Below are 23,265 nucleotides of genomic sequence, written 5' to 3'. Positions count from 1 at the left end.
GGGGACAGCAAGGAGCCATCATGTCAGGTAGTCCTGGGGCACGGTCCTAGGGCTCAGGTCCTCCGAGAGAGAGAAAGAAAGAGAGAATTAGAGAGAGCATATGTGGGGTGGCCTGTCCTCTTCTGGCTGTGCCGGGTGGAGATTATAACAGAACGTGGCCAAGATGTTCAAATGTTCATAAATGACCAGCATGGTTGAATAATAGTAAGGCAGAACAGTTGAAACTGGAGCAGCAGTTGTTAGATGTAAGTTGTTGGTTTCCCTTTGGTTTGGGGAACGAAGCCATACGTTTCCTGACTGGTAAAATATAACATTCTGAGAACGGAAGTGGAAAGATTTAGCCTGTTCTGAGAACGTTTATTTGTAGGTTGCAGGGAGGTTCTGAGAACGTTTATTTGTAGGTTGCAGGGAGGTTCTGAGAACGTTTATTTGTAGGTTGCAGGGAGGTTCTGAGAATGTTTATTTGTAGGTTGCAGGGAGGTTCTGAGAACGTTTATTTGTAGGTTGCAGGACGGTTCTGAGAATGTTTATTTGTAGGTTGCAGGGAGGTTCTGAGAATGTTTATTTGTAGGTTGCAGGGAGGTTCTGAGAACGTTTATTTGTAGGTTGCAGGGAGGTTCTGAGAACGTTTATTTGTAGGTTGCAGGGAGGTTCTTCTGAAACGTTTTGTATTTGTAGGTTCTGAGGTTTATTTGTAGGTTGCAGGTTCTGAGAACGTTTATTTGTAGGTTGCAGGGAGGTTCTGAGAACGTTTATTTGTAGGTTGCAGGGAGGAGGTTCTGAGAACGTTTATTTGTAGGTTGCAGGGAGGTTCTGAGAACGTTTATTTGTAGGTTGCAGGGAGGTTCTGAGAAGGTTTATTTGTAGGTTGCAGGGAGGTTCTGAGAACGTTTTACTCGTGTCCTTGAATGTTTTCCTGGGAGGTTTTATTAACGCTCGGAGATTGTAGGTAATTAACATTTGAACCCCCTAAGGTCGGCATAACAAGAATCCCCATGAAAATGTGTCAGTTGAAGCTAGAGAGATATCTGTTGTTTTGCATTGGATGTCCCTCAATCCACCGCATCCACTTCCTCATCTGGGGTGAAAGGTGACAGAGCGGTGTTTGTCAGACCATGTGACAATCCCGAAATTCGTTCTTCACACATAATAATCCGTAGCATCCGAACGGTTTGGCCTACAAAACTATTATGACCCCCCCTCTATAGAAATATAAGACTAAGAACACAAGAATGTTCTCCGCTTTGCTCTGCGACAAGTGTCAGGAGACTCGTCTGAAGTCAGTACAGCTGATCTGCCAACTTCTGACTGTAGCGTCCGAAACGTTTGGGCTACACACTAAAACCCCTCTGTGCAAAGGTGAGACTCTCGCGAACGTGTCGGTTGTTTTCCTCTAGGACGCCCACAGGCCTCACAAGACTCGTCTGAACGTCCCCCTGTAACAGTTGAAAAAAATGAATGGATGTATATATATATACATGGAGATTTAATGCCAAATGTATGGGGTTCAATACATGTAAAAAAATATATATATATAGTTATTTTGGTATTTTGGGGGACTCTGTTCCATGTATGAATCTGTTATTCAATGTGTTTCTATTGGCTAATAGCAGTAAGGACTATATGTTATTCAATGTGTTTTTATTGGCTAATAGCAGTAAGGACAATCTGTTATTCAATGTGTTTCTATGGGCTAATAGCAGTAAGGACTATCTGTTATTCAATGTGTTTCTAATAGCAGTAAGGACTATCTGTTATTCAATGTGTTTCTATGGGCTAATAGCAGTAAGGACTATCTGTTATTCAATGTGTTTCTATTGGCTAATAGCAGTCAGGACTATCTGTTATTCAATGTGTTTCTATTGGCTAATAGCAGTCAGGACTATCTGTTATTCAATGTGTTTCTATGGGCTAATAGCAGTAAGGACTATCTGTTATTCAATGTGTTTCTATGGGCTAATAGCAGTCAGGACTATCTGTTATTCAATGTGTTTCTAATGGCTAATAGCAGTAAGGACTATCTGTTATTCAATGTGTTTCTATTGGCTAATAGCAGTAAGGACTATCTGTTATTCAATGTGTTTCTATGGGCTAATAGCAGTAAGGCCAAATTCACTGTTTTTGGCTTAGATTCTTTAAGGTCAGGTGTGGCCAATTAGTGGCCGAGGCCAACACATCTGAAAACACTTAACAAGAGGATAGAGAGAGTTTTGTTGACGCTGAGAACAGAATATCTATGTTTTTAAATAACGTTCTTAGAATGTTCTCTGAACGTTACGAAAGTGTTCTTGGCGTTCTGAGAATGGAATGGAATGGAATGGAATGGAATGGAATGTTTTAAATTACGTTGTCAGGGGCTCTATTTTCGGCTGTCGTTAAAGCGGCGCAAGTGTCATTCGCTTGCAATTTCGTCGGGTAAAAACGGGTGCGCCAGCCCTAACACCAGGTACTGCCATTAATTAGTTTTATATTAGTTCGCTTGCTCTGTCAGATGAGTGGGGTGGAAATATTTGAGGTGTGTCCTTAAAAACATTATCCAAAATGTTAATATCAGGCAGTGCTGATAGGGACATTTAAGCCCAACTAAAAGCGGGTTTTAGCAGTAACACTGATGGTTATGGTACGAATTTTGACAGAGGAAACTCAGCCTATTCGGCCGTGATGAGACACTGCCCATATGAATATGAGTAGTCTAATGTGCTGTTGGTGCCTGTATACTGCGTATTTTAGAAATATTTAACAAAATATATGTTTTTTCCCCATTTAGTTTTACTTGGTTTAAAACCAAGCATAGCCTGCCCTCCTCAATTAAATCTTTTTTTTTAAGGTCTTGCCCAATGCAATTGGGAAGAAGTCAAGATTGTCGATAAAGGGTTTGGCTCCTGAGACCACTTGGAAGGAAATCTTAATGACCAAAACGTTATTAAAACATCAAGTTTGAGAAGAGTAAAACAGTGAAGCCGAAATTCCCTTTTAATCTCTACATTGTAGGCAGGCCCACGTTATTTTAGCCAGGCAGGTCCCGTTTTAGACGTGCTTTCAAACCCTCCGCAGTCCGGGCTGTTGTAATATGATCTGCCCCACGGGGGAGTAATGATGACGCCTGTAACTGTGACATCACCTATTTAAAACAAGTTGTTGAATTTGTTTCGAATTATTCATTCTCCTTTTTTTTTTTTTTTTGTCCTAATCAATGTAATGTTGCTTATTGCCCGTGTTTGGCATGTTCATGCTCAGCTACAATGTATCTTACAGTAGGCCGAGCCCCTATAACAGTGTGAATGCTACTGAAGCAGCACTTCCTAACATCCGTTGATGTAAAAAAACAAACAAAAAAATATGTAAAAAAATAAATAAATAAAAAAGGGGCTTTTAAATACATTTCATTGATTGATTGATTGATTGATTGATTGATTGTCTGATTGATTCATTGTCCGATTGATTTATTGATTGATTGTCTGATTGATTGATTGTCTGATTGATTGATTCATTGATTGATTGTCTGATTGATTGATTGAATGATTGTCCGATTGATTGATTGTCTGATTGGTTGATTGATTGGTTGATTGATTGATTGTCTGATTGATTCATTGTCTGATTGATTTATTGATTGATTGATTGTCTGATTGATTGATTGATTGATTGATTGATTGATTGTCTGATTGGTTGATTGTTTGATTGATTGATTGTCTGATTGATTGATTGATTGATTGATTGATTGATTGATTGTCTGTCTGATTAATTGATTGTCTGATTGTCTGATTGATTGATTGATTGTCTGATTGATTGATTGTCTGTCTGATTAATTGATTGTCTGATTGTCTGATTGATTGATTGATTGATTGATTGATTGATTGATTGATTGATTGAAATAGAACCACGAGGAAACCTGTAGGAATAGTACTGAAACAGGGGAAGATGTTGAGACAGTATTTTACATGCATTTATCACTATGAGAAATATAGGATTATTTTCAACAAAGATATCTACATATATTTCAGAATGTTGTATATCCCTGGAAATAAATATTCCGAATAAAAACCTAACATTTTTGGAAACATCCCGCATGAACAAATACTACAGTTTACAATTGAATACTCCAGTATTTACTATATAATACTCCAGTATTTACTATAGAATACTTCAGTATTTACTATATAATACTTCAGTATTTACTATAGAATACTTCAGTATTTACTATATAATACTACAGTTTACTATTGAATACTTCAGTATTTACTATAGAATACTACAGTTTACTATTGAATACTCCAGTATTTACTATAGAATTATGTACTGTAGTACACTGTACTATCCCTTCGATCATGTGTAGTACTTTCTATATAATTGTGTAGTATACTGTAGAATACCATAGTAGATACTATAGTAATGTCCACGAAAACACTACAGTTTTTTAAACTGCTGTAAATTCAACAGTATTTGATTAGCATATACCCCGCCCATTCCCCTCCCCCACGATCCAGATTTGTGCCAACCATAAGTAAGAAGCCTACATGCCAACTATAGAACAAAAGCAGAAGTGCTGAGCTATACAGTCAGACCTCAGTCCCACTTCCCTACAAGTTATGGACAATTTGCATTTTAGCAATGGCAATTTGAAAGCACAAAGATACTGTGATGAGATCCTGAGGCCTATTGTCATGTCATTTATCATCAGCCATCACCTCATGTTTCAGCGTGATAATGCACAGGTCCCATGTCGCAAGGATCTGTACACAATTCCTGGATGCTGAAAAAAAAATTCCCAGTTTTTTCACCGCCTGCATATTCGCAATTTGATATTTTAGTCTTTGTCCTGTAAGGCTTCCTCAAGAAGAAAGGCTACACTTTTGTCAAAGGTCATTGAAAAATAAGTCTATGGTAAAAGCCTACAGCGGTGGCCAGCACCCGGGTCGATCTCTGCTCAATCTTCACCTCATCAACCCGACATATGTCTCCAGTCTCCCCCCAGTCCCCAACAGTGTTGTGTGAATGTCCCCAGTCCCCAACAGTGTTGTGTGAATGTCCCCAGTCCCCAACAGTGTTGTATGAATGTCCCCAGTCCCCAACAGTGTTGTGTGAATGTCCCCAGTCCCCAACAGTGTTGTGTGAATGTCCCCAGTCCCCAACAGTGTTGTGTGAATGTCCCCAGTCCCCAACAGTGTTGTGTGAATGTCCCCAGTCCCCAACAGTGTTGTATGAATGTCCCCAGTCCCCAACAGTGTTGTGTGAATGTCCCCAGTCCCCAACAGTGTTGTGTGAATGTCCCCAGTCCCCAACAGTGTTGTGTGAATGTCCCCAGTCCCCAACAGTGTTGTGTGAATGTCCCCAGTCCCCAACAGTTTTGTGTGAATGTCCCCAGTCCCCAACAGTGTTGTGTGATGAATGTCCCCAGTCCCCAACAGTGTTGTGTGAATGTCCCCCAGTCCCCAACAGTCCCCAACAGTGTTGTGTGAATGTCCCCAGTCCCCAACAGTGTTGTGTGAATGTCCCCAGTCCCCAACAGTGTTGTGTGAATGTCCCCAGTCCCCAACAGTGTTGTGTGAATGTCCCCAACAGTGTTGTGTGAATGTCCCCAGTCCCCAACAGTGTTGTGTGAATGTCCCCAGTCCCCAACAGTGTTGTGTGAATGTCCCCAGTCCCCAACAGTGTTGTGTGAATGTCCCCAGTCCCCAACAGTGTTGTGTGAGTGTCCCCAGTCCCCAACAGTGTTGTGTGAGTGATGTCCCCAGTCCCCAACAGTGTTGTGTGAGTGTCCCCAGTCCCCAACAGTGTTTATTTTTTTAAATGAAATTAGATATTATTGTTTTGTCTTTAATTATGTTGTTTATCTACTTACATGTTTTATGTTTTAGTAATTTGTATATTTTTGGTTGAATATGTTTACATATTTAAATGTATTATATTATCTAGTTTCTATGTTTATAGTTTCTGTATGTTTTACCAGTTTTGTTCTGATGTAACAGAGTCATTTTTCCATCATCACCTTGTTGCCTTTCCCTCCTTTATTTTGCCATTTTTTTGTCTGTCCCTTTATGTTTGTGTCTGTGTCCGTCCAGACGTCCCCAGCACCCTCCATCCATCCACCACCCCACCTCCCCGCCCCACCCCACCAGACACCACCGCCCCCTTAGACCCCCACCTGGCCTCCTCAGACCCTCCAAACACCAACAACAGAGGTACAGTACCACCTCACCCACACCTCCTCTCCTCCTCTCTCCCTATAGTCTACTTTTCTTTCATTATTTCTGCTCTCTACCTCTCCTCTCTTCTGACCCTTGTTCTGTCTCTTATATTCTTCTCTACCACTCAACTACAGAACATTTTCCTCCCTTTCCTTCCTCTCTGTCCTTCCTCCCTTTCCTTCCTCCCTTTCCTTCCTCTTTGTCCTTCCCCTCTATCCTTCCCTCCACTTCCATCCTCTCTGTCCTTCCCCCTTTCCTTCCTCCCTTTCCATACTCTCTGTCCTTCCCCTCTATCCTTCCCTCCACTTCCTTCCCTCCCTTTCCTTCCTCTCTGTCCTTCCCCTCTTTCCTTCCTTCCTCCCTTTCCTTTTTCCCTTTCCTACCCTCCACTTACATCCTCTCTGTCCTTCCTCCCTTTCCTTCCTCCCTTTCCTTCCCTCCACTTCCATCCTCTCTGTCCTTCCCTCCCTTTCCTTCCTCCCTTTCCTTCCCTCCCTTCCATCCTCTCTGTCCTTCCTCCCTTTCCTTCCTCCCTTTCCTTCCCTCCACTTCCATCCTCTCTGTCCTTCCTCCCTTTCCTTCCCCTCTTTCCTTCCCTCCCCTTCCATCCTCTCTGTCCTTCCTCCCTTTCCTTCCTCCCTTTCCTTCCCCTCTTTCCTTCCCTCCCCTTCCATCCTCTCCGTCCTTCCTCCCTTTCCTTCCTCCCTTTCCTTCCCCTCTTTCCTTCCCTCCCCTTCCATCCTCTCTGTCCTTCCTCCCTTTCCTTCCTCCCTTTCCTTCCCCTCTTTCCTTCCTCCCTTTCCTTCCCTCCCCTTCCATCCTCTCTGTCCTTCCTCCCTTTCCTTCCCTCCTCTTCCATCCTCTCCGTCCTTCCTCCCTTTCCTTCCTCCCTTTCCTTCCCCTCTTTCCTTCCCTCCCCTTCCATCCTCTCTGTCCTTCCTCCCTTTCCTTCCTCCCTTTCCTTCCCCTCTTTCCTTCCTCCCTTTCCTTCCCTCCCCTTCCATCCTCTCTGTCCTTCCTCCCTTTCCTTCCCTCCCCTTCCATCCTCTCTGTCCTTCCTCCCTTTCCTTCCTCCCCTTCCTTCCCTCCCCTTCCATCCTCTCTGTCCTTCCTCCCTTTCCTTCCTCCCTTTCCTTCCCCTCTTTCCTTCCTCCCTTTCCTTCCCTCCCACTTCCATCCTCTCTGTCCTTCCTCCCTTTCCTTCCTCCCCTTCCTTCCCTCCCCTTCCATCCTCTCTGTCCTTCCTCCCTTTCCTTCCCTCCCCTTCCTTCCTCTCTGTCCTTCCTCCCTTTCCTTCCTCCCTTTCCTTCCCCTCTTTCCTTCCCTCCCCTTCCATCCTCTCTGTCCTTCCTTCCTTCCTTCCTCCCTTTCCTTCCTCCCTTTCCTTCCTCCCTTTCCTTCCCCTCTTTTCTTCCCTCCCCTTCCATCCTCTCTGTCCTTCCTCCCTTTCCTTCCTACCTTTCCTTCCCCTCTTTCCTTCCTCCCTTTCCTTCCCTCCCCTTCCATCCTCTCTGTCCTTCCTCCCTTTCCTTCCCTCCCCTTCCATCCTCTCTGTCCTTCCTCCCTTTCCTTCCTCCCCTTCCTTCCTCTCTGTCCTTCCTCCCTTTCCTCCTTCCTTCCCCTTTCCTTCCTCCCCTTCCATCCCTCCCCTTCCATCTTCCTCTGTCCTTCCTCCCTTTCCTTCCCCTCTTTCCTTCCCTCCCCTTCCATCCTCTCTGTCCTTCCTCCCTTTCCTTCCTCCTTTCCTTCCCCTCCTTCCTCCCCTCTTTCCATCCTCTCTGTCCTTCCCCCTTTCCTCCCTTCCATCCTCTCTGTCCTTCCTCCCTTTCCTTCCTCCCTTTCCTTCCCTCCCCTTCCATCTTCTCTGTCCTTCCTCCCTTTCCTTCCCCTCTTTCCTTCCCTCCCCTTCCATCCTCTCTGTCCTTCCTCCCTTTCCTTCCTCCCTTTCCTTCCCCTCTTTCCTTCCCTCCCCTTCCATCCTTTCTGTCCTTCCTCCCTTTCCTTCCCCTCTTTCCTTCCTCCCTTTCCTTCCCTCCCCTTCCATCCTCTCTGTCCTTCTTCCCTTTCCTTCCCTCCCCTTCCCTCCCCTTCCATCCTCACTGTCCTTCCTCCCTTTCCTTCCTCCCTTTCCTTCCCTCCCCTTCCATCTTCTCTGTCCTTCCTTCCTCCCTTTCCTTCCTCCCTTTCCTTCCCCTCTTTCCTTCCCTCCCCTTCCTTCCTCTCTGTCCTTCCTCCCTTTCCTTTCTCCCTTTCCTTCCCCTCTTTCCTTCCCTCCCCTTCCATCCTCTCTGTCCTTCCTTCCTCCCTTTCCTTCCCCTCTTTCCTTCCCTCCCCTTCCATCCTCTCTGTCCTTCCTCCCTTTCCTTCCCTCCCCTTCCATCCTCTCTGTCCTTCCTTCCTCCCTTTCCTTCCTCCCTTTCCTTCCCCTCTTTCCTTCCCTCCCCTTCCATCCTCTCTGTCCTTCCTCCCTTTCCTTCCCCTCTTTCCTTCCCTCCCCTTCCATCCTCTCTGTCCTTCCTCTCCTTAGCCAGGATTTTCCCCTTCTGGACCATGTCTCACCTCCACCTTTATGTTTGTTCTATAGAGAGTCTGGTCTCATCAGGTCCACAATGGTGGGAGGGGGGGGGCTTCCTGGTCTCATCAGGTACACAGTGGTGATGGGGGGCTTCCTGGTCTCATCAGGTACACAGTAGTAGTGGGGGGGGATCTTATTCCCTACAGGTCTCTGGTCACAGGTAAGGCATTATATAGGCAATAGGTTGCAGTTTTGTCTCATATGACAGAAGGGCTCAGGTTTTCTCTGTCTGGTTTGTTACACACACACACACACACACACACACACACACACACACACACACACACACACACACACACACACACACACACACACACACACACACACACACACACACACACACACACACACACACACACACACACGGTTTGAAATGGTCCCAGATCGGGGTTATTTGGCAGAACCCTTTCTGGTGTTATATGGAACTCTTTTTTTTAAGGTTCTATAAAGAACCGTGCTCATTAGGTTCTAAGCGGAACATGTATGGTTCTATAAAGAACCGTGCTCATAAGGTTCTAAGCGGAACATGTATGGTTCTATAAAGAACCGTGCTCATAAGGTTCTAAGCGGAACATGTATGGTTCTATAAAGAACCGTGCTCATAAGGTTCTAAGCGGAACATGTATGGTTCTATAAAGAACCCTGATCCCAATGTTCCATGAAGAACCATTAAAACATGGTTGTGTATATAGAACCTAGAAAGGGTTCCGTTATTGTTACAACCCTTTGTTTTGGTTCTTTATAGAACGTTTATGGAGAATGGTTCTATAAAAAAACTTTTTCAATCACAAATGTTCTTTGCAGATCTCCTAAGAGAGATGTACACAAACCACGCCCCCTCGTGTTCTAATGATCCGCCTCCACTACATTATAATTATCACTAAGAGAGATGTACACAAACCACGCCCCCTCGTGTTCTAATGATCCACCTCCACTACATTATAATGATCACTAAGAGAGATGTACACAAACCACGCCCCCTCGTGTTCTAATCATCCGCCTCCACTACATTATAATTATCACTAAGAGAGATGTACACAAACCACGCCCCCTCGTGTTCTAATGATCCGCCTCCACTACATTTTAATGATCACAAACCACGCCCCCTCATGTTCTAATGATCCGCCTCCACTACATTTTAATTATCACAAACCACGCCCCCTCATGTTCTAATGATCCGCCTCCACTACATTATAATTACCACTAAGAGAGATGTACACAAACCACGCCCCCTCATGTTCTAATGTTCCGCCTCCACTACATTATAATTATCACTAAGAGAGATGTACACAAACCACGCCCCCTCTCTCCCTGTATCTCCCCCCCCCTCTCTCTCTCCCTGTATCTGTCTCTCTCTCTCCCTGTATCTCTCCCCTCTCTCTCTCTCTCTCCCTGTATCTCTCCCCTCTCTCTCTCTCTCTCTCTCTCTCTCCTGTATCTCTCCCCTCTCTCTCTCTCTCTCTCCCTGTATCTCTCCCCCTCTCTCTCTCCCTGTATCCCCCTCTCTCTCTCTCTCTCTCTGTATCTCTCTCCCCCTGTATCCCCCCCTCTCTCTCTCTCTGTATCTTCCCCTCTCTCTCTCTCTCTCTCTCTCTCTCTCTCTCTCTCTCTCTCCCTGTATCTCCCCCCCTCTCTCTCTCTCTCTCTCTCTCTCCCTGTATCTCTCCCCCTCTCTGTATCTCTCTCCCCCTGTCTCTGTCTCCCCCTCTCTCTCTCTGTCTCTGTCTCCCCCTCTCTCTCCCTGTGCCCCCCTCTCTCTCTCTCTCTCTCTCTGTGTATCTCTCTCTCTCCCTCTCTCTCTGTGTATCTCTCCCTCTCTCTCTCTGTATCTCCCCCCCTCTCTCTCTCTCTGTATCTCCCCCTCTCTCGCTCTCTCCCTGTATCTCTGTTTCCCCCCCTCTCTCTCTCTCTCTCTCTCTCTCTCTCTCTGTATCCCCCCTCTCTCTCTCTCTCTCTCTCTCTCTCTCTCTCTCTCTCTCTCTCTCTCTCTCTCTCTCTGTACTCCCCCCCCTCTCTCTCTCTCTCTCTCTCTCTCTCTCTCTCTCCACCAGCCCAGTCTTAATGGTCTTAATAACTCTTCAGTAGAGTATCAGGCAGACCATACAATTACACCACTGCCTTTCCCTCTCCTGTCCTCTCCTCTCCTCTCATCCTCCTCTCCTCCCCTCCCCCCTCTCATCCTCCTCTCATCCTCCTCTCCTCTCCTCCCCTCCCTCTCATCCTCCTCTCCGCTCCTCCCTTCTCTGCACCCCGTAAAATCTGCCAAATGCAGTTTTATGGCTTGAAAATTAGCTATGACCTTTCCGAGAGGCTGGGAGGTTGAATAAAGCACATGGGTTTCTGGGACTTTTTAAATATTTACGAGTCACTTTTCATAATCCGACTTCCAGCCATCCCTTCTAGCCAATATCGCCCCAGAGAGCTCACTGTCTCCACAGCGGCCCTGCCTTCCAGCCCCTTCTAGCCAATATCGCCCCAGAGAGCTCACTGTCACCACAGCGACCCCCGATTAGTCATGCCTAGTGTGACTGAGTCTGCTGAGAAGACACTGGGAGAATAAGGCTGAGTCCTAAGCAGCACCCCATTACCTATATAGAGCCCTATGGCCCCGGTGAAAAGTAGTGCACTTTATAGGGAATTAGGATGCCATTTGAGAAGTAGATTCTCTGAGAATAAAATAAAATCCATCCTGTGCTTTTACTGCCAGAGACACTTTACTTTCTTCAAACCCATTAGCCTTTCCTCTGCGGAAAGAAAGGAACATAAGAGAGGAAAGAAAGAGCGAACGAAGCCTTCACAGGGCTGCCTGTTCCTTCACAGTGCTGCCTGTTCCTTCACAGTGCTGCCTGTTCCTTCAGAGGGCTGCCTGTTCTTTCACAGGGCTGCCTGTTCTTTCACAGGGCTGCCTGTTCTTTCACAGGGCTGCCTGTTCCTTCACAGGGCTGCCTGTTCCTTCACAGTGCTGCCTGTTCTTTCACAGGGCTGCCTGTTCCTTCACAGGGCTGCCTGTTAATTCAGAGGGCTGCCTGTTCCTTCAGAGGGCTGCCTGTTCCTTCAGAGGGCTGCCTGTTCCTTCACAGTGCTGCCTGTTCTTTCACAGGGCTGCCTGTTCCTTCACAGGGCTTCCTGTTAATTCAGAGGGCTGCCTGTTCATTCACAGGGCTGCCTGTTCCTTCAGAGGGCTGCTTGTTCCTTCAGAGGGCTGCCTGTTCCTTCACAGGGCTGCCTGTTCTTTCACAGGGCTGCCTGTTCCTTCACAGGGCTTCCTGTTATTTCAGAGGGCTGCCTGTTCCTTCACAGGGTTGCCTGTTCCTTCACAGGGCTGCCTTTTCCTTCGCAGGGCTGCCTGTTCATTCAGAGGGCTGCCTGTTCATTCAGAGGGCTGCCTGTTAATTTAGAGGGCTGCTTGTTAATTCAGAGGCCTGCCTGTTCCTTCACAGGGCTGCCTGTTCCTTCACAGGACTGCCTGTTCCTTCAGAGGGCTGCCTGTTCCTTCAGATGGCTGCCTGTTCATTCAGAGGGCTGCCTGTTCATTCAGAGGGCTGCCTGTTCATTCACAGGGCTGCCTGTTAATTCAGAGGGCTGCCTGTTCCTTCACAGGGCTGCCTGTTCTTTCACAGGGCTGCCTGTTCCTTCACAGGGCTTCCTGTTAATTCAGAAGGCTGCCTGTTCCTTCACAGGGCTGCCTGGTCCTTCAAAGGGCTGCCTGTTCCTTCACAGGGCTGCCTGTTCCTTCACAGGGCTGCCTGTTAATTCACAGGGCTGCCTGTTCATTCAGAGGGCTGCCTGTTAATTCAGAGGGCTGCCTGTTCTTTCAGAGGGCTGCCTGTTCCTTCACAGGGCTTCCTGTTAATTCAGAGGGCTGCCTGTTCCTTCACAGGGCTTCCTGTTAATTCAGAGGGCTGCCTGTTCCTTCACAGGGCTTCCTGTTAATTCAGAGGGCTGCCTGTTCCTTCACAGGGCTGAACACTGAATTTTACGTGATGTGTTTTGTTTTTTTTAAACACGTTTTCATGTGATAACATGTGTCCACAAGTGGAATCATGTGTTTTTTTGTGTAAGTGGTTGGAGTTATAGTTGAACGTTCTCCTTCTAACGGCTTTTAACGCGGATCTCCCGCGAGTTCTGTCTGTCAGCTTGTCCTCGTCCCCGAGATGCTACAGATCACACCTGCAAGCTCATCCTCTTATGGAATATGCCAGGAGGTGCCGATTCCGCAGGTACCAGATTACGTTTTGGACCTGGTGAAATGTGGAAGGTATTACCGTTCCGCTAGAGTTGCAACGTGAGTGTCTATTGCATCCTAGTAGGCAACGGCATTGATGAGTAGTGTAAGCTGTGTTTTCAGTCCAAGTGCTAGATAGACACTCATCTGTAGTTATTTTTCTTTGCATGGTCCCTGAACGATCATTCTGATACCCCTGTACAACCGGTTGACCAAAATATCACCCATAATACTTGTTAGTGCTCTACATTTTTCTCTCAATTCAATTCAATTCAAGGGCTTTATTGGCATGGGAAACATGTGTTAACATTGCCAAAGCAAGTGAGGTAGATAATATATAAAGTGAAATAAACAATAAAAATTAACAGTAAACATTACACATACAGAAGTTTCAAAACAATAAAGACATTACAAATGTCATATATATATATATATATATATACAGTGTTTTAACAATGTCAGCCTGTCTCTCTCTCTCTCGCTCTCTCTAATGGCTGACGACCAGGAAGTTTGAAAAGACAGGCTGAGTGGGCAGAGAGCTTATATTCATGAGCACGCCTTGTCTGACAGCTCTTTCAAAACGCCTATGTCAAGCAACTTGTATACAGAGTGAGCCTTTAGCCCCGCCCATTCAGCATCGTTCACACCCTCTTAAGCCTTAGCCCCGCCCATTCAGCATCGTTCACACCCTCTTAAGCCTTAGCCCCGCCCATTCAGCATCGTTCACACCCACCCTCTTCAAGCCTTAGCCCTGCCCATTCAGCATCGTTCACACCCTCTTAAGCCTTAGCCCCGCCCATTCAGCATCGTTCACACCCTCTTAAGCCTTAGCCCCGCCCATTCAGCATCGTTCACACCCTCTTAAGCCTTAGCCCCGCCCATTCAGCATTGTTCACACCCGCTTAAGCATTAGCCCCGCCCATTCAGCATCGTTCACACCCTCTTAAGCCTTAGCCCCGCCCATTCAGCATCGTTCACACCCTCTTAAGCCTTAGCCCCGTCCATTCAGCATCGTCCACACCCTCTTAAGCCTTAGCCCCGCCCATTCAGCATCGTTCACACCCTCTTAAGCCTTAGCCCCGCCCATTCAGCATCGTTCACACCCTCTTAAGCCTTAGCCCCACCCATCTCTTTAAAGATCCACATGAGCTGTGTTAGAGTGAAACCATCTCCAGCTAATTTGGTGAAACACAAAAGCAACACAAACAACATTGAAATTGCATCAATGATGTCAACAAAAAGAATAATTGTGTTATAGTGTCTCCCGTGTGTCTCTTGTGATGCGATTCGCGGCAGCACTGACGGATGTGTTAACATAACAACTGAGTCAGAGTTTGTAACGACAATTTCTACTTCTGTTTGTTTGTTTTGTATTATTGGGGAGGGAGGAACCCTGAACCAGGATCAGGTATCAGTCAATATGGGGAGGGAGGAACCCTGAACCAGGATCAGGTATCAGTCAATATGGGGAGGGAGGAACCCTGAACCAGGATCAGGTATCAGTCAATATGGGGAGGGAGAAACCCTGAACCAGGATCAGGTATCAGTCAATATGGGGAGGGAGAAACCCTGAACCAGGATCAGGTATCAGTCAATATGAGGAGGGAGAAACCCTGGGTATTCTGGACCAGGAACAGTCAATATGGGGAGGGAGAAACCCTGGGTATTCTGGACCAGGATCAGTCAATATGGGGAGGGAGAAACCCTGGGTATTCTGGACCAGGATCAGTCAATATGGGGAGGGAGAAACCCTGGGTATTCTGGACCAGGATCAGTCAATATGGGGAGGGAGAAACCCTGGGTATTCTGGACCAGGATCAGTCAATATGGGGAGGGAGAAACCCTGGGTATTCTGGACCAGGATCAGTCAATATGGGGAGGGAGAAACCCTGAACCAGGATCAGGTATCAGTCAATATGGGGAGGGAGGAACCCTGAACCAGGATCAGGTATCAGTCAATATGGGGAGGGAGAAACCCTGGGTATTCTGGACCAGGATCAGTCAATATGGGGAGGGAGAAACCCTGAACCAGGATCAGGTATCAGTCAATATGGGGAGGGAGAAACCCTGAACCAGGATCAGGTATCAGTCAATATGGGGAGGGAGAAACCCTGAACCAGGATCAGGTATCAGTCAATATGAGGAGGGAGAAACCCTGGGTATTCTGGACCAGGATCAGTCAATATGGGGAGGGAGAAACCCTGGGTATTCTGGACCAGGATCAGTCAATATGGGGAGGGAGAAACCCTGGGTATTATGGACCAGGATCAGTCAATATAGGGAGGGAGAAACCCTGGGTATTCTGGACCAGGATCAGTCAATATGGGGAGGGAGAAACCCTGGGTATTCTGGACCAGGATCAGTCAATATGGGGAGGGAGAAACCCTGAACCAGGATCAGGTATCAGTCAATATGGGGAGGGAGGAACCCTGAACCAGGATCAGGTATCAGTCAATATGGGGAGGGAGAAACCCTGAACCAGGATCAGGTTCTGGGGGGGGAGAAACCTGAACCAGGATCATCAGTCAATATGGGGAGGGAGAAACCCTGAACCAGGATCAGGTATCAGTCAATATGGGGAGGGAGAAACCCTGAACCAGGATCAGGTATCAGTCAATATGGGGAGGGAGAAACCCTGAACCAGGATCAGGTATCAGTCAATATGGGGAGGGAGAAACCCTGAACCAGGATCAGGTATCAGTCAATATGGGGAGGGAGAAACCAGTCAATGAACCAGGATCAGGTATCAGTCAATATGGGGAGGGAGAAACCCTGAACCAGGATCAGGTATCAGTCAATATGGGGAGGGAGAAACCCTGAACCAGGATCAGGTATCAGTCAATATGGGGAGGGAGAAACCCTGAACCAGGATCAGGTATCAGTCAATATGGGGAGGGAGAAACCCTGAACCAGGATCAGGTATCAGTCAATATGGGGAGGGAGAAACCAATATGGGGAGGGAGAAACCCTGAACCAGGATCAGGTATCAGTCAATATGGGGAGGGAGAAACCCTGAACCAGGATCAGGTATCAGTCAATATGGGGAGGGAGAAACCCTGAACCAGGATCAGGTATCAGTCAATATGGGGAGGGAGAAACCCTGAACCAGGATCAGGTATCAGTCAATATGGGGAGGGAGAAACCCTGAACCAGGATCAGGTATCAGTCAATATGGGGAGGGAGAAACCCTGAACCAGGATCAGGTATCAGTCAATATGGGGAGGGAGAAACCCTGGGTATTCTGGACCAGGATCAGTCAATATGGGGAGGGAGAAACCCTGGGTATTCTGGACCAGGATCAGTCAATATGGGGAGGGAGAAACCCTGGGTATTCTGGACCAGGATCAGTCAATATGAGGAGGGAGAAACCCTGGGTATTCTGAACCAGGATCAGTCAATATGAGGAGGGAGAAACCCTGGGTATTCTGAACCAGGATCAGTCAATATGAGGAGGGAGAAACCCTGGGTATTCTGGACCAGGATCAGTCAATATGGGGAGGGAGAAACCCTGGGTATTCTGGACCAGGATCAGGTATCAGTCAATATGGGAGGGAGACACCCTGGGTGCACCAGCACCAGGGAACAAATACTGTATACGGGACACCAGACAGGAAGGTTTGAACACTCTGACATGTTACCATGGTAACCCCATTACTTCCAGACAGGAAGGTATGAACAATCTGACATGTTACCATGGTATCCCCATTACTTCTAGACAGGAAGGTATGAACACAGACATGTTACCAAGGTAACCACATTACCACCAGACAGGAAGGTTTGCACACTCTGACATGTTACCAAGGTAACCACATTACCACCAGACAAAATGTCGATAGGCACAGTTTCTGCATCGGCCTCGGAAATGACAATGAAAGGTGAACAGCGTTCTATTAGCAGAACACTGCTTCTGTGCTGTTATTTAAAACGTTGTTTATTCTACAACGGACTTGTTACCTATTCAAAGCTTCCTCCGGCATGTGACCATAATGTACATCTATCTGCCTGTAGTTATTGATCTCAATCTGCAGGAGGTTTGTTTGTAGTGATTGAGTAGGGGGGGGGGGGGGGGGCGTGATCTGGAGCTGGGCAAACAAGCTTTCAGTCACATGGCAGTGAAGTCCTGTGTGCTACAGTATACAGAAAGGAGAAAATCTGTCTCTAAATGTTATGGGCGGGAGTTGCCTGTACTGTAACTAGGTTTACTGTTAGCTTGTTCTACTGTAGCTAGGCTGCCTGTACCGTAGCTAGGTCTACTGTTAGCTTGTTCTACTGTAGCTAGGCTGCCTGTACCGTAGCTAGGTCTACTGTTAGCTTGTTCTACTGTAGCTAGGCTGCCTGTACCGTAGCTAGGTCTACTGTTAGCTTGTTCTACTGTAGCTAGGTATACAGTTAGCTTGTTCTACTGTCGCTAGATCTACTGCTAGCTTGTTCTAATGTAGCTAGGTCTACTGCTAGCTAGATCTACTGCTAGCTTGTTCTACTGTAGCTAGAGCTACTGCTAGCTTGTTCTACTGTAGCTAGGTCTAGTGTTAGCTTGTTTTACTGTAGCTAGATCTACTGCTAGCTAGGTCTACTGCTAGCTTGTTCTTCTGTAGCTAGGTCTACTGCTAGCTTGTTCTACTGTAGCTAGATCTACTGCTAGCTTGTTTTACTGTAACTAGGTCTACTTCTAGCACGTTCTACTGAAGTTAAATGTACTGCTCGTTTTAGAAATGTGTTTTAATGCTACAGTAGTTTTAGAAATGTGTTTTAATGCGGGATTTACATTCACATGTTTAGCCATTTAGCACACAGTCTTAACCAGAGTGACTTACAGGAGAAATTACAGTTAAGTGCCTTACTCAAGGGCACGCCGATAGATTTTTAAAAACCTTTCGGTTACTGGCCCAATGCTCTTTACCGCTTGGCTACCTGCTGGATGCGCTGGTATGTGCAGTGGAGAAGGATGTATCTTTGGTAAGGGTTAAGGACTGGGGTTAAGGCTGTCTTACCTCTACTGTAGCTAGTTGTACTACTGTAGCTAGTTGACCTACTGTAGCTAGTTGACCTACTGTAGCTAGTTGTACTACTGTAGCTAGTTGACCTACTGTAGCTAGTTGTCCTGCTGTAGCCTGTTGTAATACTGTAGCTAGTTGTTCTACAGTAGCTAGTTGTATTGTTGTAGGTAGTTGACCTACTGTAGCTAGTTGTATTGCTGTAGCTAGTTGTTCTACTGTAGCTAGTTGTATTGCTGTAGCTAGTTGTTCTACTGTGGCTAGTTGTATTGCTGTAGCTAGTTGTTCTACTGTAGCTAGTTGTATTGCTGTAGCTAGTTGTACTACTGTAGCTAGTTGTACTGCTGTAGCTAGTTGTATTGATGTAGCTAGTTTACCTACTGTAGCTAGTTGTATTGCTGTAGCTAGTTGTTCTACTGTAGCTAGTTGTTCTACTGTAGCTAGTTTACATTTACATTTAAGTCATTTAGCAGACGCTCTTATCCAGAGCGACTTACAAATTGGTGCATTCACCTTATGACATCCAGTGGAACAGTCACTTTACAATAGTGCATCTAAATCTTAAAGGGGGGAGGTGAGAAGGATTACTTATCCTATCCTAGGTATTCCTTAAAGAGGTGGGGTGTCAGGTGTCTCCGGAAGGTGGTGATTGACTCCGCTGTCCTGGCGTCGTGAGGGAGTTTGTTCCACCATTGGGGGGCCAGAGTAGCGAACAGTTTTGACTGGGCTGAGCGGGAACTGTACTTCCTCAGTGGTAGGGAGGCGAGCAGGCCAGAGGTGGATGAACGCAGTGCCCTTGTTTGGGTGTAGGGCCTGATCAGAGCCTGGAGGTACTGAGGTGCCGTTCCCCTCACAGCTCCGTAGGCAAGCACCATGGTCTTGTAGCGGATGCGAGCTTCAACTGGAAGCCAGTGGAGAGAGCGGAGGAGCGGGGTGACGTGAGAGAACTTGGGAAGGTTGAACACCAGACGGGCTGCGGCGTTCTGGATGAGTTGTAGGGGTTTAATGGCACAGGCAGGGAGCCCAGCCAACAGCGAGTTGCAGTAATCCAGACGGGAGATGACAAGTGCCTGGATTAGGACCTGCGCCGCTTCCTGTGTGAGGCAGGGTCGTACTCTGCGGATGTTGTAGAGCATGAACCTACAGGAACGGGCCACCGCCTTGATGTTAGTTGAGAACGACAGGGTGTTGTCCAGGATCACGCCAAGGTTCTTAGCGCTCTGGGCGGAGGACACAATGGATTTGTCAACCGTGATGGCGAGATCATGGAACGGGCAGTCCTTCCCCGGGAGGAAGAGCAGCTCCGTCTTGCTGAGGTTCAGCTTGAGGTGGTGATCCGTCATCCACACTGATATGTCTGCCAGACATGCAGAGATGCGATTCGCCACCTGGTCATCAGAAGGGGGAAAGGAGAAGATTAATTGTGTGTCGTCTGCATAGCAATGATAGGAGAGACCATGTGAGGTTATGACAGAGCCAAGTGACTTGGTATATAGCGAGAATAGGAGAGGGCCTAGAACAGAGCCCTGGGGGACACCAGTGGTGAGAGCGTGTCGTGAGGAGACAGATTCTCGCCACGCCACCTGGTAGGAGCGACCTGTCAGGTAGGACGCAATCCAAGCGTGGGCCGCGCCGGAGATGCCCAACTCGGAGAGGGTGGAGAGGAGGATCTGATGGTTCACAGTATCGAAGGCAGCCGATAGGTCTAGAAGGATGAGAGCAGAGGAGAGAGAGTTAGCTTTAGCAGTGCGGAGCGCCTCCGTGATACAGAGAAGAGCAGTCTCAGTTGAATGACTAGTCTTGAAACCTGACTGATTTGGATCAAGAAGGTCATTCAGAGAGAGATAGCGGGAGAGCTGGCCATGGACGGCACGTTTAAGAGTTTTGGAGAGAAAAGAAAGAAGGGATACTGGTCTGTAGTTGTTGACATCGGAGGGATCGAGTGTAGGTTTTTTCAGAAGGGGTGCAACTCTCGCTCTCTTGAAGACGGAAGGGATGTAGCCAGCGGTCAGGGATGAGTTGATGGCGAGGTGAGGTAAGGGAGAAGGTCTCCGGAAATGGTCTGGAGAAGAGAGGAGGGGATAGGGTCAAGCGGGCAGGTTGTTGGGCGGCCGGCCGTCACAAGACGCGAGATTTCATCTGGAGAGAGAGGGGAGAAAGAGGTCAGAGCACAGGGTAGGGCAGTGTGAGCAGAACCAGCGGTGTCGTTTGACTTAGCAAACGAGGATCGGATGTCGTCGACCTTCTTTTCAAAATGGTTGACGAAGTCATCTGCAGAGAGGGAGGAGGGGGGGGAGGGGGAGGAGAATTCAGGAGGGAGGAGAATGTGGCAAAGAGCTTCCTAGGGTTAGAGGCAGATGCTTGGAATTTAGAGTGGTAGAAACTGGCTTTAGCAGCAGAGACAGAGGAGGAAAATGTAGAGAGGAGGGAGTGAAAGGATGCCAGGTCAGCAGGGAGGAGAGTTTTCCTCCATTTCCGCTCGGCTGCCCGGAGCCCTGTTCTGTGAGCTCGCAATGAGTCGTCGAGCCACGGAGCGGGAGGGGAGGACCGAGCCGGCCTGGAGGATAGGGGATATAGAGAGTCAAAGGATGCAGAAAGGGAGGAGAGGAGGGTTGAGGAAGCAGAATCAGGAGATAGGTTGGAGAAGGTTTGAGCAGAGGGAAGAGATGATAGGATGGAAGAGGAGAGAGTAGCGGGGGAGAGAGAGCCAAGGTTGGGACGGCGCGATACCATCCGAGTAGGGGCAGTGTGGGAGGTGTTGGATGAGAGCGAGAGGGAAAAGGATACAAGGTAGTGGTCGGAGACTTGGAGGGGAGTTGCAATGAGGTTAGTGGAAGAACAGCATCTAGTAAAGATGAGGTTGAGCGTATTGCCTGCCTTGTGAGTAGGGGGGGAAGGTGAGAGGGTGAGGTCAAAAGAGGAGAGGAGTGGAAAGAAGGAGGCAGAGAGGAGTGAGTCAAAGGTAGACGTGGGGAGGTTAAAGTCGCCCAGAACTGTGAGAGGTGAGCCGTCCTCAGGAAAGGAGCTTATCAAGGCATCAAGCTCATTGATGAACTCTCCGAGGGAACCTGGAGGGCGATAAATGATAAGGATGTTAAGCTTGAAAGGGCTGGTAACTGTGACAGCATGGAATTCAAAGGAGGCGATAGACAGATGGGTAAGGGGAGAAAGAGAGAATGACCACTTGGGAGAGATGAGGATCCCGGTGCCACCACCCCGCTGACCAGAAGCTCTCGGGGTGTGCGAGAACACGTGGGCGGACGAAGAGAGAGCAGTAGGAGTAGCAGTGTTGTCTGTGGTGATCCATGTTTCCGTCAGTGCCAAGAAGTCGAGGGACTGGAGGGAGGCATAGGCTGAGATGAACTCTGCCTTGTTGGCCGCAGATCGGCAGTTCCAGAGGCTACCGGAGACCTGGAACTCCACGTGGGTCGTGCGCGCTGGGACCACCAGATTAGGGTGGCCGCGGCCACGCGGTGTGGAGCGTTTGTATGGTCTGTGCAGAGAGGAGGGAACAGGGATAGACAGACACATAGTTGACAGGCTACAGAAGAGGCTACGCTAATGCAAAGGAGATTGGAATGACAAGTGGACTACACGTCTCGAATGTTCAGAAAGTTAAGCTTACGTAGCAAGAATCTTATTGACTAAAATGATTAAAATGAATGCTGAAGTAGGCTAGCTGGCAGTGGCTGCGTTGTTCTACTGTAGCTAGTTGTTCTGCTGTAGCTAGTTGTACAGCAGCTTCCTTCTGTAGCTCAGTTGGTAGAGCATGGCGCTTGTAACGCCGGGGTAGTGGGTTCGATCCCTGGGACCACCCATACGTAGAATGTATGCACACATGACTGTAAGTCGCTTTGGATAAAAGCGTCTGCTAAATGGCATATATATTGTATTGCTGTAGCTAGTTGTTCTACTGTAGCTAGTTGTTCTACTGTAGCTAGTTGTATTGCTGTAGCTAGTTGTTCTACTGTAGCTAGTTGTATTGCTGTAGCTAGTTGACCTACTGTAGCTAGTTGTATTGCTGTAGCTAGTTGACCTACTGTAGCTAGTTGTATTGCTGTAGCTAGTTGTTCTACTGTAGCTAGTTGTATTGCTGTAGCTAGTTGACCTACTGTAGCTAGTTGTATTGCTGTAGCTAGTTGTTCTACTGTAGCTAGTTGTATTGCTGTAGCTAGTTGTATTGCTGTAGCTAGTTGACCTACTGTAGCTAGTTGTATTGCTGTAGCTAGTTGTTCTACTGTAGCTAGTTGTATTGCTGTAGGTGGTTGTATTGCTGTAGCTAGTTGTACTACTGTAGCTAGTTGTTCTACTGTATCTAGTTGTACTACTGTAGCTAGTTGTATTGCTGTAGCTAGTTGTTCTACTGTAGCTAGTTGTATTGCTGTAGCTAGTTGTTCTACTGTAGCTAGTTGTTCTACTGTAGCTAGTTGTTCTACTGTAGCTAGGTGTACTGCTGTAGCTAGTTGTTCTACTGTAGCTAGTTGTATTGTTGTAGCTAGTTGTATTGCTGTAGCTAGTTGTATTGCTGTAGCTAGTTGTACTGCTGTAGCTAGTTGTTCTACTGTAGCTAGTTGTATTGCTGTAGCTAGTTGTTCTACTGTAGCAAGTTCTATTGCTGTAGCTAGTTGTTCTACTGTAGCTAGTTGTATTGCTGTAGCTAGTTGTTCTACTGTAGCTAGTTGTATTGCTGTAGCTAGTTGTTCTACTGTAGCTAGTTGTACTACAGTAGCTAGTTGTATTGCTGTAGGTGGTTGTATTGCTGTAGCTAGTTGTATTGCTGTAGCTAGTTGTTCTACTGTAGCTAGTTGTTCTACTGTATTTAGTTGTACTACTGTAGCTAGTTGTACTACTGTAGCTAGTTGTATTGCTGTAGGTAGTTGTTTTACTGTAGCTAGTTGTACTGCTGTAGCTAGTTGTACTACAGTAGCTAGTTGTATTGCTGTAGCTAGTTGTTCTACTGTAGCTAGTTGTTCTACTGTAGCTAGTTGTATTGCTGTAGCTAGTTGTTCTACTGTAGCTAGTTGTTCTACTGTAGCTAGTTGTTCTACTGTAGCTAGTTGTACTGCTGTAGCTAGTTGTTCTACTGTAGCTAGTTGTATTGCTGTAGCTAGTTGTATTGCTGTAGCTAGTTGTATTGCTGTAGCTAGTTGTACTGCTGTAGCTAGTTGTTCTACTGTAGCTAGTTGTATTGCTGTAGCTAGTTGTTCTACTGTAGCAAGTTCTATTGCTGTAGCTAGTTGTTCTACTGTAGCTAGTTGTATTGCTGTAGCTAGTTGTTCTACTGTA

The 23,265-nt window shown here is 47.1% G+C and overlaps 1 protein-coding gene across 3 annotated transcripts in view; it reads left to right on the top strand.

Moving 5' to 3' along the window:
- The window catches only part of cadm2a (cell adhesion molecule 2a), an 895,315-nt gene that overhangs the window by 833,026 nt on the left and 39,024 nt on the right, over positions 1–23,265 (top strand). For 2 of the 3 annotated variants that reach the window (XM_046317254.1, XM_046317255.1), the window contains exon 9: positions 6,060–6,179. The exons of the other annotated variant lie outside the window; for it this stretch is intronic. In XM_046317254.1, the coding sequence (XP_046173210.1) occupies positions 6,060–6,179 (120 nt within the window). The remainder of the gene's footprint in view (positions 1–6,059; positions 6,180–23,265) is intronic. 3 annotated transcript variants of the gene reach the window in all.

This window comes from Oncorhynchus gorbuscha, linkage group LG20, assembly GCF_021184085.1.
Source record: "Oncorhynchus gorbuscha isolate QuinsamMale2020 ecotype Even-year linkage group LG20, OgorEven_v1.0, whole genome shotgun sequence".
In the NCBI taxonomy this organism is placed as follows: domain Eukaryota; kingdom Metazoa; phylum Chordata; class Actinopteri; order Salmoniformes; family Salmonidae; genus Oncorhynchus; species Oncorhynchus gorbuscha.
The sequence above is the reverse complement of the archived record's forward strand: the minus strand, read 5'-3'. Positions and strand labels throughout refer to the sequence as shown.